The sequence below is a fragment of the Cervus canadensis genome, chromosome 4 (assembly GCF_019320065.1).
Source record: "Cervus canadensis isolate Bull #8, Minnesota chromosome 4, ASM1932006v1, whole genome shotgun sequence".
Taxonomy (NCBI): Eukaryota; Metazoa; Chordata; class Mammalia; order Artiodactyla; family Cervidae; genus Cervus; species Cervus canadensis.
This window is the reverse complement of record NC_057389.1, coordinates 49,125,134-49,142,953: the sequence shown is the minus strand read 5'-3', so window position 1 is coordinate 49,142,953 and position 17,820 is coordinate 49,125,134. Positions and strand designations below refer to the sequence as shown.

The window sequence follows — 17,820 nt, the reverse complement described above, 5'->3', positions numbered from 1 at the left end:
CACCAGGGAAGCTATGTACGTTTTACAATTAAAAATAAATCATGCAAAGAATCACTCAGGTACACCCTCAAGACTGTACTGGTGGGGCTACCAGCCTTCCTTTTTGAAGCCTGTGCTAATAAAATCTATATACTTCCCCCCACCAAAAAACAAACACACAAAGGAGGTACTGTAGTAAATTAAAGATGGGCCCCCAATTTTTTGCTACTCATTCAATTAACAGGTGGAATCTTACCCTTCTCATTTTGAATCTGGGTGGCTTCCTTGACCAACAGAATATGACAGAAGTGACTTCTGGGACTCCCAAGGCTGAATCATTTGAAGTCCGGTCCTTGAGTTTCCTTCTGTACTGCTTGGGACAGCTCACTTTCTACTCTATTTCTGAGTGCTCCCTATCATAACCCAGCATTCTGTTGTGAGAAATCCAAACCAGAAGGATAGATCATGTGTAGGTACTCTGATGGATATTTCTAGCTGAGGCCCTAGAGGGCTTGCAGACTAAATTGTCCACAAGAGAACTTCCATTTGAATTTGCAGTTAAAAGTGTCAGCTGACATCTAACATCAAATGCATGTAACCCCAATTTAAAACTGCCCAACTGAGCCCAGTCAACTCACAGAATCCCAACAAATTATGGTTAGCCACTAAATTTTGTGGTGGTTTTGCATGTACTTACCATAACGACATCCCTTTTTTCCTAACAAACCCGAAGTTTAGAGTTTACATCTCAAGGTCACAGATTGAGTACTCTGTGGTTGTTTGAACCCGCAGATGTGGACTGCAGTAGGGAGGGCCTGCTGTAAACTTATACTCGAATTTTTTACCCCTAACCCCAGAGTTGTTCAAGGGTCACCCATATTTAGGGGCAGGGATTTGGAGAGTATATAAAATCTGGGTTTCAGTCTAGCTGTGTGACACTGGGCAATTATCTCTGTAGACATACAACGGTTCGTGTCATTTCAGTTAAAGAATGCTGTGGTCATGGAGCCATCAGTCACTGCAGCTGTGCCTGAAGGTGCCTCCTAATGGGATTCAATTCGGAGAAAAGCAGGATTATAGACCCCAGAAATTTAAGGTACATATCAAGAGAATGATTTCATTAAGCCCAGATTCTCATATTACCTCATACATAAAAAAGAGCTATGTTCATTAATTTGACATTTTGTTTCTTTAATCAGCAGTAATATTTTCACGTTCAACTACCTGCTTTTTTTCTTTTGCAAACTCTCCTACACATCTGCACGCCTTACCTCTTCAGAACCGTCATTCGCAGATAATCTGAGAGGCCATCTCCACAGCTTAACTCCTCAGCCAGTGCGCTGAATAAAAGGTAATTCCCTACTTCTAGGCTGTGGGTTGTTGTTGTTGTTGTTTTTCAGTCCACACCCTCTCTGAAGATAATTTTTGTAAGGAAAAAACCGGGTCAAATTAACTTCTACCAATATGTCACGGTCGTGGCGAGTGTTTAATTAGACGATGAGGAAATCCTTTGGAAACTATAAAATACTGTAAAAAACGTACATACACAATGTCCCAAATGTAGAGAAAAGCTGACTGAACATTGATGTCTTTACCCCACCTCACCCTCACCAAAAAAAGTTTTTCTGTTTTCAGGTGAGTAAGTTTTGGAAAAAAATCTCTACCAGAACTTAGCTACTTTGCAACCGAGAAAAGCGAAACCCCGAAAGGTGCACCAAAGCCACCCAGAAGCAAACCGCAGAATCTGAACTATTTATCCAGCAGCAGACGCCGCACACTTTGGGCGTGGTAACGCTGTCACGTGATTGAAGGACTCGCCGCGAGTTTACTCAAAAGCCACGCTTAACATGGCTACCAGGTCTGGATGCCCGCGCCTCACCCAACATGGCCACAGGGAATGGGCCAAGCCCCGGATGCCAACATTCCGGAAGTGCCCGAGGGGCGGCGGAAGCGGAAGTGTCCCGGCGGTGGGGTCCGCGGGAAGTGTTTGTCGCGTTTCTCCCTCCCCCTTCACCAGTACAACAAACGGAGGGCTGGCATAGGTGAGGCGACGGCCGGGTGGGCATGGGGCGGGCGGCAAGCTACAGAGCCCGGGGTGCGTACAGCGGCTGGAGGCGACTGAATCGGGCTCTAGGGCCCTCGACCGGTTGGGCTCTCGGTCTCCGGCCCCTTTCGGGCCTAGAGCTCCTCGAAAAGCCGGGATTGGGTTTGTGGTGTATTGGGTTTGTGGTGGTTGGTCTTCGAGGCCCTGGTGGCGGCGTTTGCCACCTTGCCAAAAACTTTGCCCAAGATCCCAGCATTAGCACTCTCTCTGAGTCTCGATTTCCTGAACAAAATGGGAGTTTTGGCCTGGCTAACTTCTGGGACCTCGTCGTACTCTGGGCGTCACAAATTCCACGATTTTAATAAGTCAGTGTTTTAACCTGTGAATTAAAGCCTGTAGTCAGCTACTGAGGGGATTATCTGAGCAGGACGCGGTGAATACATCTTTGAGAGGCGGCCCACCAGGGGATAGGGAGCCCGGAGTTCTAGTGTTACCTCGTCCACCGACGCACTCTGACCTTGCCCATGTCAGTTACCCTCTCTGTGGCACGGCTTACATATCTGTAAAATGAGGGTGTTGGGTGCGTTTGATGCCCCTCCGAGCTAAAAAGTCAGAATCTCAACTCCCTTTTAAGGAGTCTTTCCTTAGTAACACGCCTGAAAGCATCTCTTTTCTGCATTTTTGTATAACAAGGTGACTTATCAGAGGTGTCTACCATATTTCTTTCCAGACAACCAAGCCAAGCAAGGGTACCTGGGCAGTTAGGAAGGTTGCTGTATTTCCTGTGTGCTGGAAAGCTCTGTCCTGAAGACTTTGTTTTTTGAACCTATATCAGCAGTGTAAAACACGCAAATGTGGAAAACAGACCTTTGTCTTAAAACTTCTCTTAAATTGGCTGGTTTTCTTACTTTGTGCAAATACCTTCCTTTCTCTGGACTGGAGATTTCTCATCAGACAAATAAATTAGTTAGATTAGGTCACAGGTTCTTAATCCCCCTTCTCATACTCTGCAGGCTGAGCGGTAAAGAACACGCCTGCCAACGCAGGAAACACAGGTTTGATCCCTTGGTCAGGAAGATCCCTTGGAGAAGGAAATGGCAACCCATTCCAGTATTCTTTCTTGCCTGGGAAATCCCATGGACAGAGGAGCATTGCAGGCTACAGTCCATGGGGTCGCAAAGAGTCCGGCAGGACTTAGTGACTAAACAACAAAACAACAACTGCACAAATGAAGAATAAAATAATAACTATAAATCCATGATTTTCTGGGGGAGGGAAAAGGTGAGATGTGGAGGGTACATGTTATGTAGCCATATAGGTAGAAAAATCTGTGTTTCTAATTTTTAAATCTCATTTTTTATAATTCCTGGTCTAGGTTATCACTAAGGCTCTTTCTCTTTAAAATTTGTTGTGCTGTGATTCGTATGTCCTCTTTGGGTAAACTTTTGTGTGTGTTTGTTTAAATGACTGTGTGCCTGGAGGTACACTCTTTAGTTTAAAAAAAAAAAAAAGATACTAAGACGTAGAGAAGGAGAAAAAGGAAAAACTAGATCACAGTAAAGTGACATAGTGAAATAAAACAGGGCTTGAGTTAAAGATACAGCACTGGTACTGGTACCTTGTTACAGCACTGATACTTTCTGGCAAGCCAGCTTACCTCTCTGGTTCTCACTTTCCTTATCTGGAGAATGAAAGATTCAACTGGATGGTTCCTAGATGTTTTCAGCACTGTAATTCTGTTTTTCTTATTTGTTTGTTTTTTATCTGAGCAACTTGGTGGATGTGGTGCAGCATTTCTTTAGGCAGGAGAGGCTGTTCTAGGTGGTAGACAGTAGATCTATGAGGAATGGTGTCAGATTAAGTGACATACAATATTACTTTGATATAAGCAAACTGAAGCCAAAAAAAAAAAAAAACCCCACAACAACAACAACTAAAGAAAGGTGTTAGAAATGTAAGGGGCAGGGGAGCCCTTGAGCTTCATGGGAGGAAAGGCTTTGTCACCACCTAGCACCTAGTAGGCAATAAAAGAAATAATCAAGTGAGGGGACGGTTGGATGGGTGGATAGATTGATAATAGCAAGGTTTAAAAAAGGAGTTTCTCCAAAAAATTATTATTAATTAGATACAGAATGGGAAATTGATTCAGCATTGTGAAAGTCTGATAAAAGAAGAGGTCCCTATGTTTTCCAGTTAGTTGTAAGATAAGTCAGTTTATCTCTTCCTTATGAAGTATGTTAGTAAGAGACAAACATGTATCTTGGAGGGTCCACTGTGATCTGAGGAAGAGAGTAATTAGAATAAGAGAGATGGAAGAGGATGTTGACAAGATGAGCAGGTATAAGAAGATTTCTAAGTTGTACATTTAGGGAGTAAAGGAGTGGATTTATGTAGGACTTTCTATAGGTATCAGTGATAGAATTGTGTGCAATAAGTGTTAAAACTTCTCTAATGGGAATAGAGAATAAAAAGGGAAATTATTTTGCAAGCAAGGTGCTCCTCAGCAAATGTTAGAAATAGCCTTGAGGGTTAAGGTTTAAAAGAGAGGGATAAATTTGGGAGCAACCAGAATGAATTAAATTAGTAGAGGATAGGTAGTCTAGTTTGGGATGGGGGAAACTTGAACTGGCAGATTGCAAGGAACGAAGCAGCCTAAGAAATTGTGTTAATGAAAAGGACCTTCCTTCCCTTGTTGAGTTTTCAAATTCAAAGAATACTCAGAAACAATTCAGACTTATTGTTAGAATGTACTTGGACCACTAGAACAAAAATGATGCTTCCTTTGGCTAAAGTCTGTTAAACAGCCTTTACAGGATGACTGTAGAGACCCAGGGCTTCTGTAAGCTATTGTGTGGGAATCAAATTAGATGGACCACAGGCTCTAATCTGTGAAGGAGGGTGTGGTCAGCAGCAGTTTTATCAGAGCATCAAGAAGTGCGTCTCCAAGCACTGGGGCATAGTTCTGGAATGCAGCAGCCAGCTGAAGTGCAGAAGACTGACTTGATGACAGGTTATATAGTGTAGGCTGAAAAATTTGAATCCCAGCATAAACTCTTGGTGCTTAATATATGCCCTTGGCAAGTGACTTATACCCTCTGGTTCTGTTTGTCCATCTAAAAATTGAGGAACCAGGTTTGGATAGTGTCCTGTTGAAGAGCTTGCATGTCTCTGTGAAGCCCCTGAGAGTATATGAATCTGGAAGCGTTTTGTTTTTCTCTTTGGGGGATGTACAACTGTTGTCATAGTCCCAAATGGGTTTGTGACCCACAAAAAATTAAGAACTGTGTGACTAATCTCTGAGGGACCCTTCATCTTTTAACTTTCACTGAAAATGAAAGTTTTGTCATTCAGAATGACGTTTTCTAGAGGTTTAGTCTCAGCCTCCAGAACTCAGTCGTGACTGACTCTTCACCTGGGGGCTGCATGCGACCCCGTGGACTGCAGCCCGCCAGACTCCTCTGTCCGTCGGATTTTCCAGGCAAGAATACGGGAGCGGGTTGCCATTTCCTACTCCAGGGGATCTTCCCAACCCACAAATCAAACCCGCATCTCTTGTGTTTCCTGCATTAGCAGGTGGATTCTTTACCACTGTGCCACCAGGGAATCCCCCCAAAATAACACCTGTTGCTGCAAATAATAGTCTCTCTATATTTGTAGTCATTATTTATACTCACCTCTCCCTTACCCTCCATAATTCCTATGCTAAACTTGTTCCTATATGTCATCTTTATCCACTGCTGATAACTGGAATTTCCCTCTTCTCCCCTTTCAGCTGACTGCTGCTTTGGACCTCTCCTACCTGGCTGAGTTTCTCAAGTGACAAGTGGTGATATTTTGGAGAGAAGGGTAGGAGGAAACCAAGACAGAGAAGGCTAGTCATCATAGTTTTCTGTTGTCACCTGCTTTTATCCTCTTTCCACTGAAAGACAAGCGGTAGAGAGAGTGCACATATAAGAGAGACTTCATCATCACTAGGTCTCTTTGTCTTTCATAGTGTTTTCTTCTCAAACAGGGATACCAGGCGTCTGTACTTAGTGGATTAAATGCTCTCAGCATAGTCTAGTCATGTATTTCACTCAAGTGATGATGAAGCCAGCTTCAGTTGAAACAGTTGTGTAGGGTGTTTTGGTTATTGTTTGTTTTTAATAGAGTTTGAGTGGTGGTGAGGGAAAGGAATTGAGTCCTTGAAGAAGTCTTTAATGTCCTTAACACTGCCAAGGACAGTGGGACTGGAGAGGACTTGGGGATTTCCCCTAGGTATGGGTCCTGAACTGTTAAAGCCCCTAGGTGGAAGATGGTAGTCTTATCCTTTACCCCACTGTTCATCTCTGTGAGTCCCTTCCCCACCGAAGGCTCACTACTCCACTTGCTGACAAATAAGTAGCTCTGTGACCAAGTTTTCAATTCTAGACTTGATATGGGAACTATATATACAATTTCACCTAAAGTTTTGTTACAGTCCTGCTAACTTACGCTCTTTGGTAGTTAGTCTTAATGCATAGTAGGTAAAATGGATTTTTGTGGGCTTGCTGGAGACCTAACCTGACCTCTCTATAATGTTGTATAATGTCATATCTGTGAGTAAATATTTTCCTGAGTTCTAAACAAGGGAAATTATGTAAACTCTGTGATATTTAAGGAGCAATCTATTTGTTTAAAATTTCAAGTGTGTTTTGTTTGCTGGAGCTACTAAATCTGATTCACACGAAACCGCAGTATTGCAAAATAAGGAGTGATAAAAGATGGAATCGTAAGATGAGAGTAGCAGATCTACACCACTTAGTGAAAGGAGGATGAAGGGCCAAGAAAGATTTTTACTTAAAGGATGAGGTCAAGAACATGGTATCCATGAATGGTTAGAGTTAGCAAAGGTGAGGGTGTAAAGGGTGACGCATGTGCTAAATAACATAACTGGAGAATTAATCCATGGTTGGATTGGTCTGTACTGATTAATAGTCTTGTCAACATATTTGAATGCCTCAGGGTAGCTATTTGTTTTGTGTTTTTATTAGAGTGATTATGTTTTTGCCAGGGTTACGGGATTGTTGCTGAGATCATTGAGTGCTGTGGTGGCAAATAGAATGCTCATAGGAGCATGAAATGGTTCTTAGCTGCCTTTCTGCTGAACACATATGGAAGAATGGAAAGGCTGATGGATGGTTACACATCAGATGTATGATTTGCTATGAATGAGGACTTGTCATCATCCAGTAGCCAGAGATTGAGATTCTTTTCCTTTTCCTGGCAGAGACATAATCAATAAAATACTATCCAAGTTGCTATGGGAGAAGCACATGTTAGTGAAGTATATTACAGGGACCTCAGAAGAGAAGTTTAGTAGGAGACATTTTCTCAGAGAACCTTAAACTATATTTTGAAGGCAGAATATTGCTTTTGTAGCAAAAAGAAAAAGAAAGGGAAAGGAAGGACTTTCTAGCCAGAGTTAGTAACTTATTAGGAATAAAAGATGAATGTTAAATGCATGAACTGAGATTGGTGTGGCTGGAATGAGCAAGTGGTAAAAATTGAAAGATGAGATTGGAAAAGTACTTGATCAGATTGGAAAGATTTTATCCTCTGGAAACTAGGATTTCTTGTAGGCTGATTTGGTTGCTGTTTGATCATGTCTATATGTTTCTTTAAAAACAAATTCAGTGAACTGTAGTTCATGTATCTACTGTGTAGAATTCCTTCAAGCCGTAGGACTAAGTGCATGTTGATATTAATCCACCCACAATTCTAAAAATTTATTTCTTTGGTTTTCCAGGCCATAGCTGATTAGAAGCAGCAAATTAAGAGGTTTGTGTATGTGTTTGGGTGGAGTACAGAGAGAAGCAAGCATGCTGACACCTGCCATAATTCACAGTGCATAACCATTCAGTGAGAGAAGAAGAGACCAGAGCACACACACACATGCACACAAAAAAATATAAGAATTCACTTAGCCTTGTAGTTTTCTCCCATCTGCTGAAGCAAAGGAACCCCAGGAACTCCATATAGTTCACTAATCCCTGAGAATATATTACAGAATATAAAGTATATTCATATTGATCACTTCAGGTCATCAAGAAAAGGTGATGCTTTTATTGACTCATCTCTGTAAGAAAATGGAAGCATGTGGTCCACTTTAGAAACTTTTGGTAGTACCAATATAATTAAGAAAAAACATTGGTGCATAAAAGGGAGCAAACACTGTAAATGAGAGACCGACAGATTTGCAGCAGCAGTTCTTTTCATCACTGTAACATGATTAAGCTTTGAACTCTAGAGTTCTCTCACTTTGAGTCCATCTAATTTTTCAGAATTTTACCAGAGATAATTGATAATACTATTTAAATGACACTGATATTCTTGTCTGGGGGTCCCATGGACTGAGAAGTCTGGTGGGCTGCAGTTCATGGGGGTCACAAAAGAGACTCTATGGACATGACTGAGCACAGCATAGTCAATATTTAATAATAGAAGAACAGTTCAGTAAATTTTGCTATATTCACTTTCTATTCAAATTCAGTTACTAAAAAATAGGATTTCAATAGCACAGGAAAATCTTTTCATGTTGAGTGACTATTTTACATGAACAGGTAAAACTGTATATATATATATATATATATATGAGCTCAACTAGGTTAAAATATGCACAAAAAAATGATTAGAAGGAAATACACCAGTTGCCTTGAGTGGTATAACTTCTCTACATCTTTATACTTTTTTACACTTTACAGACTTTCTATAATGAGCATATAATAACTTTATAATCAGAAAATAATGAAGATTTTATAAAACAAAAAATAAATGACACTGTTTTCACATAGTTCCCTCTTAACCTGACCTACAAAATAAACCTCTAGGCGGAAGTTTGCTCATCTGACTTTTATCTCTTTTCCCTCACTCCGTTCTTCCTGTTCTCTTTTCCCCCACTCAGTTCTTCCTCCTTTCTCCCTCCCATGCCCTCCTCTTCCCTCAAACAAACAAACCATACATATATTTAATACAAAAGTGAATTAACTTCTGCTCGTTAATATTTATGGGAGGGAGAGAGGGAGAAGGGTAGTTTTACTCTTCTGAAGTTGCTTATAAAATTTAGCAGTTTTGTTGGCTTTTGTTTTTTGTGGAAAAGATTATTATTATTTTTTAATCAAATTCTTAAAGGGATATATGACCCATTGGTAGAATCAGATCCCCTCACTTTATTGGTGGGAAAATGAAGAATTTAAACGGTGGTTCAAGTTCATAGAAATAATCTGGGGTTGACCCAGGACTAGAATCTAGGAGTCTTCTGCTTTCTGCTATGTTAAGGGCAATCCTAGAATCATAAGCACCTGTATCTAGTTTAATGATCTTACCTTACACATGAGGAGAAATTGAGTAAATGAACTAGGAAGCAACAGTACAAATAGAATTCAGGATTCCCGATTCTTTGGATTTTTGCTCATTCTAAATAATTAGTTTTTACCTTTACTTCTCTTCAGAAAAAAGGTATTCTGTGCCTTTTGTGTAATATTTTTGTTAATTTAAATGTAGCCTGTATCATTGTAATAGCACTACTGTTGTGTGTCTGTATTCTAGAATCGACGTTGTTTTACCTTTGTTTTATAAGGATAATTTCTGTCTGGGTTTGGCGTGTTTTAGTCTCCTCTAATCACTGGTTGCTTTCAGGTGCTTTGAAGTCAAGTAACCAAGAGGGGAGATTTGCTCTTTGATCCTGGAGATAACACAACAATGGGTCCACGGAAGAAAAGTGTTAAAACATGTCTCATGAATAATGAAATTCCTGAGGAAGCAGTATCTGATGAAACAAAGGACTATATGAATCAACTTTCACATGAAGTGCTTTGCCATATTTTTAGGTAAGGTTTTGTTTGGTTGATTTTCACCTACCTGGAATTTATAAGTAGAAGCAAATCCTAGAGCTGTCTGTTAGATAGTCACTAACTACATGTGATGTTTAAATTAAAGATCTGGTATGGCTGGTGGCTACTGTGTAGGATGGCACAGACAGTGAAGAACTTTCCTCTGTTGCAGAAAGTTCTGTTGGGCAGACATTGTCTAGACTGCTAACATTCCAGGCTGCTTAGAATTCTTATTGACTGATAGATTTGTTGACTTTTATTGTTACAGTACCATTTGTGTACAGCATAAGACAGTGTTTCTGACTTTCTGATTACAGTCCACAGTAAGAAACAACATTTTGCTCAGTGTGCACATATATGTAAGTAAATGGAAAAAAAAGTTTTGTGAAATAATAACCACCATATGCAGTGTACGCATTAACATTGTTTTGACAAATTATTTTCAAAACCTTTTTTAAAAATTATATTTTTATCTAAACTGTACTTAACAACTGTTACAAAAACCAGAAACAAATCCAAAAAGACAACCAAAAAACTCTGTCATTATAATTTCTCCTGCTCTCTTCTTTCATTATCACTCAAATACTAACACATCTTAACATACTTTTGTCTCTGAGATGAGAGGCCAGAGTTTGACTCTTGAGTCTCATTTGCTAGCTGTGGACCAATGATAGAGATAAAGATGTTATTATGAGGATTCAGTGAGATAATTATTTTTTTAATTTATGTATTTTTTAATTGAAGGATAATTGCTTTACAGAATTTTGTTGTTTTTTGTCAAACATCAACATGAATCAACCATAGATATACATATGTCCCCTTCCTCTTTAACCTCCCTCCCATCTGAGATAATTCTTTTAAAGCACTTTATACACTGCATGACACAAATACTTGCAAGCATTAGTGATTATGATTGTGTTGTGCCTTTTTTCATATTACTACATGGTCTTTATCATTTTAGTCACTGCCTTCTGTTCCACTGACTATGATGTAATTACCTTTTTTCTTCTATTTCATCTGGATTACTTCTAATTTTTCTCTTAAATAATGCAATTAACTTCTCTAAACATTTGAATTTTCCATAATTTTAGATTATTTACTTAGGGGAAATTCCCACATATGAAGTTCCTAGAAAGGTTTTCAATTTTTAAAAAATTATTAAATATTTGCAGATTATATAAAATAGTGATAGAGTTACTTTGGGGAACCATAGGCACTGTATTTTTTTTTTTTTTTCAGTATAAATTTGTCTCAGTCTTTATCTTCTGCAGTTTGTTATTCTGTCAGTGTAGTTTTTGTTCAGTTCTGTCTGGTAATAGAAGGCCCAATTAACAGACCTTTTTTTTTTTTTAAAAAAACATAACAAGATGATACTAAAGTTAACCTAGCAGGAAAACTCCTGTAGCCAAAATTTTCCAGAAATAGTCTGACCCTAGCAGATGTTCAAATGTATTCTAAAGTATAAAATAATTAAAGATTTGTTACGGGAGAAGATAGCCAGCCAGTTGGGTAAAACAGACTCCGTATATAGGCTCCATATGTGGATTCAAATATATGTGGGGATCCGGTTTATGACAGACTAGGTATTCACATCAGTGAAAAAAGCTGAGTGGATTATTCAGTGATGATGTCACAGCCTAAAAACTATTTGAAGAAAATAATAAAGTATGTCCTTATCTCTCATTTCTGACAACTGTATTCTTTTTTTTTAAATTATTTATTTTAATTGGAAGCTAATTACTTTACAATATTGTGGTGGTTTTTGCCATACATTGACATGAATCAGTCACGGGTGTACATGCTGACAACTGTATTCTAAATGTTTCAGTGAATTAAACAATGAAGCTATTAGAATTCTAGAGGAGAGCATAGGTAAAATGGTTTCTAGGGATTTATGTTTGTTGTTTGTTGACTAATGGTAGGATGTATTATGAACAAATTTGATCATATTTTAAATTGATAGTGGATTTGATTTTGCATTTCAAACAGAATATGGCAGTAGAAGGAGTGGAATCAAGTAGAAGGATGTACCCTAGTTTTTATGAAAAAAAACATGCAGCAGATTGGCAGAATGTAATGATAACTGTGAACTAAGCTGAGTGCTTGAATTTGGTCTGAGATGTTTATTCTAAAAATAAACATTTATTTTTTAGGCTGTAAAGTTTTTATTTGAAGATTCTTTTTGTAGTCCTGTAGTAATTGTTTAGCATATTTTCATGAAATAAGAAAAAACTATGGTTTCCATAAAAGAAACCCAATCTTTGCTGTACCTGCCATGTTAAACACATCTTTTCTAAAACATGTTTGATCTGTCTTTTGAACTCCAACTTTTTGACCATTTATCTGTGGAGTAAAAATACATTGTTTATCTAATCTTTATAAGATTACTATTGTTTCTATTTCAAGGGAGTGTAATATTAAACAATATTAACTAAGGCAAATACTTTGGTTAAAAATTAATGATAGAAAAAAAAATTAATGGTATGGGGGGAAAGTTTTAGTGGCAAAACTTGATTTAGAAAACAAATTCAATTTTTCATTGTTTATAAAATGCATAGTAATATAGTTTCTGAAAATTATCCTCATATCTGAGAAATAGAAACTGTAGATTAAGTTGACAATTTTTTTTTTGTAGAAAATTTGACTTTATTTTATTTGCTTTATTTAAATAGTTACAAAGGAGAAAGCAAAGGACCAGATATAGGGGGGAAAAAAATAGAGCAGAGAAATATTCAGCAGGCATATTTGGACTTTCCTTTAGAATTAGCTTAATTTTTAGGAAATAGACATACCTGTTGACATCCATGCTCTTCCTCTCTCTTATCTAACTGTTGACTTATCTGGTTAACTTTTTGATGAATTTCACTACTTGTAAAGTGGAACAATGATAGCACCTACTATATCAATGAGAGTTTTAGCAGAAAGCAAGGTATACTTGGCTGGAATTTGAAGATAATGAAGGAATCATTCAGAGAAGTGTAGGTAGGGTTAAGGGAACACGTAAGAGATGTTAAAGAATTCATTCAGCTAGGGGATTAACAATAGCATAAAGCTTTTGCCATGCCTTCCACTGCCCAGTCAATTCATAAAGGGATGAGTCAGGGGCTGGGGAACACAGCAGAACAGAGAAGGAAAGAAAAAGGATTGTGGAGGGCTGTGTTGCAAACAGGAAAAGAATCTAGCTTGCAAAGTTGTGAAATGGAACAGTGGCTGTAGTACAGTGTCTGTGATACAACACCGGGTCAATAAAGAGGAGCTTTGCCTTTTTTCTTTTCCCTTAAATTAACCTAGGTCTGTTGAGAAAGAGAGATGAGATTTTTCTGATCTTTCAAAATATATAATAGTATTACTGGAAACAGAACAAAAGTAGAGGTTAGTTGAAAAGTTTCATGAAGGAAGAGATAACAGGGGAGGTTGGAAAAAGAAAATTGTAATTCAGATGAGTTTATGCTTATACAGTACTTAAAGAATATGTGATTAAAAGGTAAAAGATCTAGGGAAAAAGATACACCATAAACTTAGTATACAGATCTGTTGATGAAGAAAATAGTAGAGATTCTTTGTGGTGGTGAACAGGAGCAGAGAGGAATGTTTTTAGCCACGTTAGGAAATGGATTCTATAAAACTATAAAATAATATAGGTTAGGTTTAAATTAATCATTTCTCTCTAATCTCTTTTACATTCCCATATCACCATACCTTGAAATATACTGACTTTTTTTTTTTCTTTTAGATTTTCTTTGTTCTTATAAGGAGAAAGGCAGGATTTATACAATGCTATATGGAGGGAGCTCTACACTTTCTGTGGATGCTTAAGTATTTGCTGATTTTTTTTTTTTTTAAGTAAAATCCTATGTATTTATATTAATCTTAAAACCTGGTGAATATTCCTAGGGTCTTATTTTACTTAAGAGGCAGGAGAATGGAGGAAGGAAAAAAATAACCTGTCAGTTAGATGAACTAATTACCCACTTGATAAATCTGGGTTTCTTTCTCTTACAAAGGTACCTCCCCCTGCAGGATATCATGTGTATGGAGTGTCTTTCCCGGAAGCTAAAGGAAGCAGTCACCCTATATCTGAGAGTTGTGAGGGTTGTAGATCTCTGTGCAGGGCGATGGTGGGAATACATGCCAAGTGGTAAGTAAATTTAACCTGTAATGTACAGTGGAGCCCCACTGGAAACTAATAATAGTGTTCCCATCAAAAATTGCTTGTTGCTTTGGGATAGTCTTAACACTTTTAGAAGGTCTGTACTAGGTCTTGGAATTTTCTCAAATTATGCATTGGTCTTGCACATGAAGAACTCAAAAAAGTTTGTAGCCTAACCATAACAAATGGACCTCAGGTAAAGAGACCACTGGAAAAAGTCAATGACTTTAGTTAAACGGAGCACACCTAAAAGGGAAGAATTAATATTAAGGGCTAATCAGCCTTTTCAGTTAACAGTGGTCCTTTAATTACTTTAATGCTTAGCAATTTTGAATGTCTTTTTAAACTACCTTTCATCAACAGTATTCATATCCTGATATTTTGAAAATGTGATGAAGCCATGGTGATGGGCAAAGTGGAGTGGTGGGGAGCTTAATAGAAGTGAAGGGCTGAGGAGATTTTTGTCTTGCTCTGTTCTGTTATGAGGAACAGAACAGACTACCTCTGAAATATTGAGATGATGTACAGTTTGGGTTGCTACATAGCCTTTTAAGAGCTCATCAGTCAACTGATAACTTTGTCACTTGATCAGAGTTATCACTATATCTTTTTTTGAAGACCATCGCAAAGACTTGAGGGTAGAACCTAGCTTGGTGTGATGTTTGTCTTCAGATACTTTAAAGAAACTGTTGTAAGGGAAGAGGATTTATCATATTGCAGAGATAGAGAAAAGAAAAAATTAGGGGCAATGTGAAAAGGACTGTTATTTGTTTTATTAGGTTTGCTTTAACAGAGGTTAGGCCAGTAGGAATTGTGGAGATGGGGTTAATGCACTAACGAGACAGGATAGCAGAGCGCCCATGTGGTGCAATCTTAAAATGCAAATCTCTGCCCCTTATCAAGCCAGAGAAGAATGTGTTTTTACATTGCTGGCTTCTTTTAGACTGTGATAAATACCTGTGAGCCCAAGGCTGCCCATCAGTGTAACAAATGTAAAAAAGTGAAATCAAAAGTCTCTAGCCTAGAATAAGATCTCACTAACCCTGCTTTGCTAGTGCCACTTGGGTCTAGTCTCTGGAGTTCATACCCTGATTCTCTATATAATAATGCTAAATAAGGTTTTTATATAGCATTTTATGGTTTACCTATGTGATATCCTTGGACTCTCCCACCATCTGTGTAAAGGTGGAACTTTACCCATTCTTGGGTGGGAGGCAATGTGTAATATACAACAAAAGAGGATGGCCATTGGCAAAGGTAATGTTCATTTTTTATTTTTTTTAATGGAGTGATAAACTTTTTCATTGGGTTGTGAGAGTAGATATGTGAAATGATTAACACATTGAATGGCTTAGTCAGTAGAGTTACTATACAGAACAATAATGAGGACTGTTGTTTTAATTAGAGAGACCAGGTAATCTCCGAGGTCCCTTCTTACTCTTCATTATTTGTGAATTTGGAGTTTACACAGCATCTTGACTATCCCTGTACAACTAGAACAACTTTTGAAAATTGTAGTAAGACTTAATGGTTTGGAGCTTTTATTCTTGAAAATTATCTTATTTTTATTTTTTATAAATTTATTTATTATTTATTATATTTTATTTATTTTATTTTATTATATTTATTTTATTTTTATTTATAATAAATATATTTATTTATTATTATTTTATTTATATATTTATAAACAGTTGCCTTACTGATGGCCTCCATTAAAACAAAAATTAAAATACTTATCTCTTTACTTACCAAGCACTAGCAGCTCGTACTATGAAAGTATTTCTCTCTTCCCATCTGGTGGCTTCCCACAATGGAGCACAGCTGGCCTTTGAGATAAATAGTTTTCTGTCAGCTCAGCATCCTCATAGTTTGGATCGTTTATGTTCTTAGCTAACTTGTACCTGTCTTGTTCAAAAGAATGAATTGTCTAAAATATCCTGGGAATGATGTTAAACACAGGATAGAGTAATTGTTGTGACATGGGTACCTAAGAGAACCCAGTTTGAGATGGGATTTCGGTTATAACTGTGAGCTTCCTGAAAATGGAGATCCTGTGTTTCTTCTTTTTTTGGTTGTGTGCTCTATAGAGCATAAAGGTTTTATGGACCAGAAAGTACCTTTGGAGAAGGAGAGTGGTGGCCAGATAGGTTGTCCTTCCTCACCACCAGGTCCAAGTCATCTGGGTTGAAAGAATGGTGTTCCTAGTTGAAGAGGTCTGTTCCTTAAAAGCAGCAGCAACAACAACAACAAAATGATAAAAAGCCTCAACTGTGAAGTATCAACTCAGAATAGGTGGTGTTTCTAATACATTTTCTGTTCCTAAGGGAAATATTTTCTGTTTAACCATTTGTTCAGCTGTAATGTTAGCCTTATGAAAATTTAAAAATACTATCTTTTTGTTGTTGTTAACATTTGATAAAAATAACAAGTGACGATAAACTTGGCTCTAAATACTTGTGAACTTCTTAGGCTTCACAGATTCCAGTTTTCTGACACTACTAAAGAAGATGCCAGATGTTGAACAGCTATATGGCCTTCACCCTCGATACCTTGAAAGGCGAAGGGTACGGGGCCATGAGGCTTTTAGCATTCCAGGAGTTCTGGAAGCTTTGCAGGCATGCCCAAACTTAGTGGTGAGTGCACTTGGTTGAACATTTGACATCAACTGATTAATGAAGCACTAAATTAAAAGAATGATAAAACATGTTCATGCAAATTTCATTCATAACGAACTTTTAAGTTCCACTGCATACTTAGGATCTTATAGAAATAGAAGCTTTGGATGCTAAATAAAAGCCTTTCTTATGCTTGCTTTGGCATTATTTTGTAGGGTGTGGAAACTTCTCACTTGGAATTAGTAGAATCCATTTGGACATACATGCCACATGTTCATATTTTGGGGAAATTTCGTAACCGTAATGGAGCATTTCCAATTCCTCCTGAAAATAAACTGAAAATTCCTATAGGAGCCAAAATTCAAACTTTACATTTAGTTGGTGAGTACATGTTTCTTGGGTTACTTGTAACTCCTTTAAATGCCATACAGCTGAATATTAATGGAAAGGGAATAATGGGGATTTTAGAAATAGCTTTGCTGATGGCAACTGAGAGGGGTAGGATGGGGTGGGTGGTGGGAGGGAGGTTCAAGAAGGAGGGGACATATGTATACCTTTGGCTGATTCATGTTGATGTGTGGCAGAAACACAATATTGTAAAGCAGTGATCCTCCAATTAAAAATTTAATTTTTAATTAAATATTTTTATTTTAAAGTACATATATGAAAAAGAAAAAGAAATGCTTCTGAGACTTGCATAAAAATTTAGATTTCCCACTAAAGAGCCTTTGGGGCCAGAGGCCTGGTGGGTAGGTGAGAAAACTACTATTTCAAAATCAGTCTATTTTCATTTTAATAGGCAGTTTGAGTAATTTGGAAAGTTGTTGGGCTTTTTGTGTTTTTGATTTTTTGAATGAGCTGGAATCTTGCCCCTGTTTTCTGATACCCACCTTTTGCTCCTAGCTCTACCCTTTAGGGGGCTTCCCTGGTGGCTCAGAGGGTAAAGCATCTGCCTGCAATGCAGGAGACCCAGGTTCGATCCCTGGGTCAGGAAGATCTCCTGGAGAAGGAAATGGCAACCCACTCCAGTATTCTTGCCTGGAGAATCCCATAGACGGAGGAACCTGGTAGGCTACAGTCCACGGGGTTGCAAAGAGTTGGACACGACCCAGCGACTTCACTACCCTTTAGGGGAGAGTTTAGAGAATAGTTCTCCAGTACAACTTACTGTGATGATGGAAA

At 38.0% G+C, this 17,820-nt stretch overlaps 2 protein-coding genes across 7 annotated transcripts in view; one reads left to right on the top strand and one right to left on the bottom strand.

The window, feature by feature from the left end:
• Positions 1 to 1,693, bottom strand: part of LOC122439739 (sperm-associated acrosin inhibitor-like) — a 151,425-nt gene extending 149,732 nt beyond the window's left edge. Inside the window, exon 1 of the mRNA XM_043465051.1 lies at positions 1,251 to 1,693. The gene's annotated coding sequence lies outside the window, so the exon portion shown is untranslated. The remainder of the gene's footprint in view (positions 1 to 1,250) is intronic.
• Positions 1,694 to 1,905: 212 nt separating this feature from the next.
• FBXO38 (F-box protein 38) overlaps positions 1,906 to 17,820 on the top strand; it is a 62,840-nt gene continuing 46,925 nt past the window's right edge. For 5 of the 6 annotated variants that reach the window (XM_043465050.1, XM_043465049.1, XM_043465047.1 and 2 more), the window contains exons 1-5: positions 1,906 to 2,021; positions 9,680 to 9,870; positions 13,878 to 14,011; positions 16,493 to 16,656; positions 16,854 to 17,019. In XM_043465050.1, coding sequence (XP_043320985.1) covers positions 9,743 to 9,870; positions 13,878 to 14,011; positions 16,493 to 16,656; positions 16,854 to 17,019 — 592 coding nt within the window. In that variant the 5' untranslated portion in view covers positions 1,906 to 2,021; positions 9,680 to 9,742. Of the gene's footprint in view, positions 2,022 to 5,795; positions 5,895 to 9,679; positions 9,871 to 13,877; positions 14,012 to 16,492; positions 16,657 to 16,853; positions 17,020 to 17,820 lie in introns of all 6 variants that reach the window. The other variant, XM_043465045.1, reaches the window with a different exon arrangement.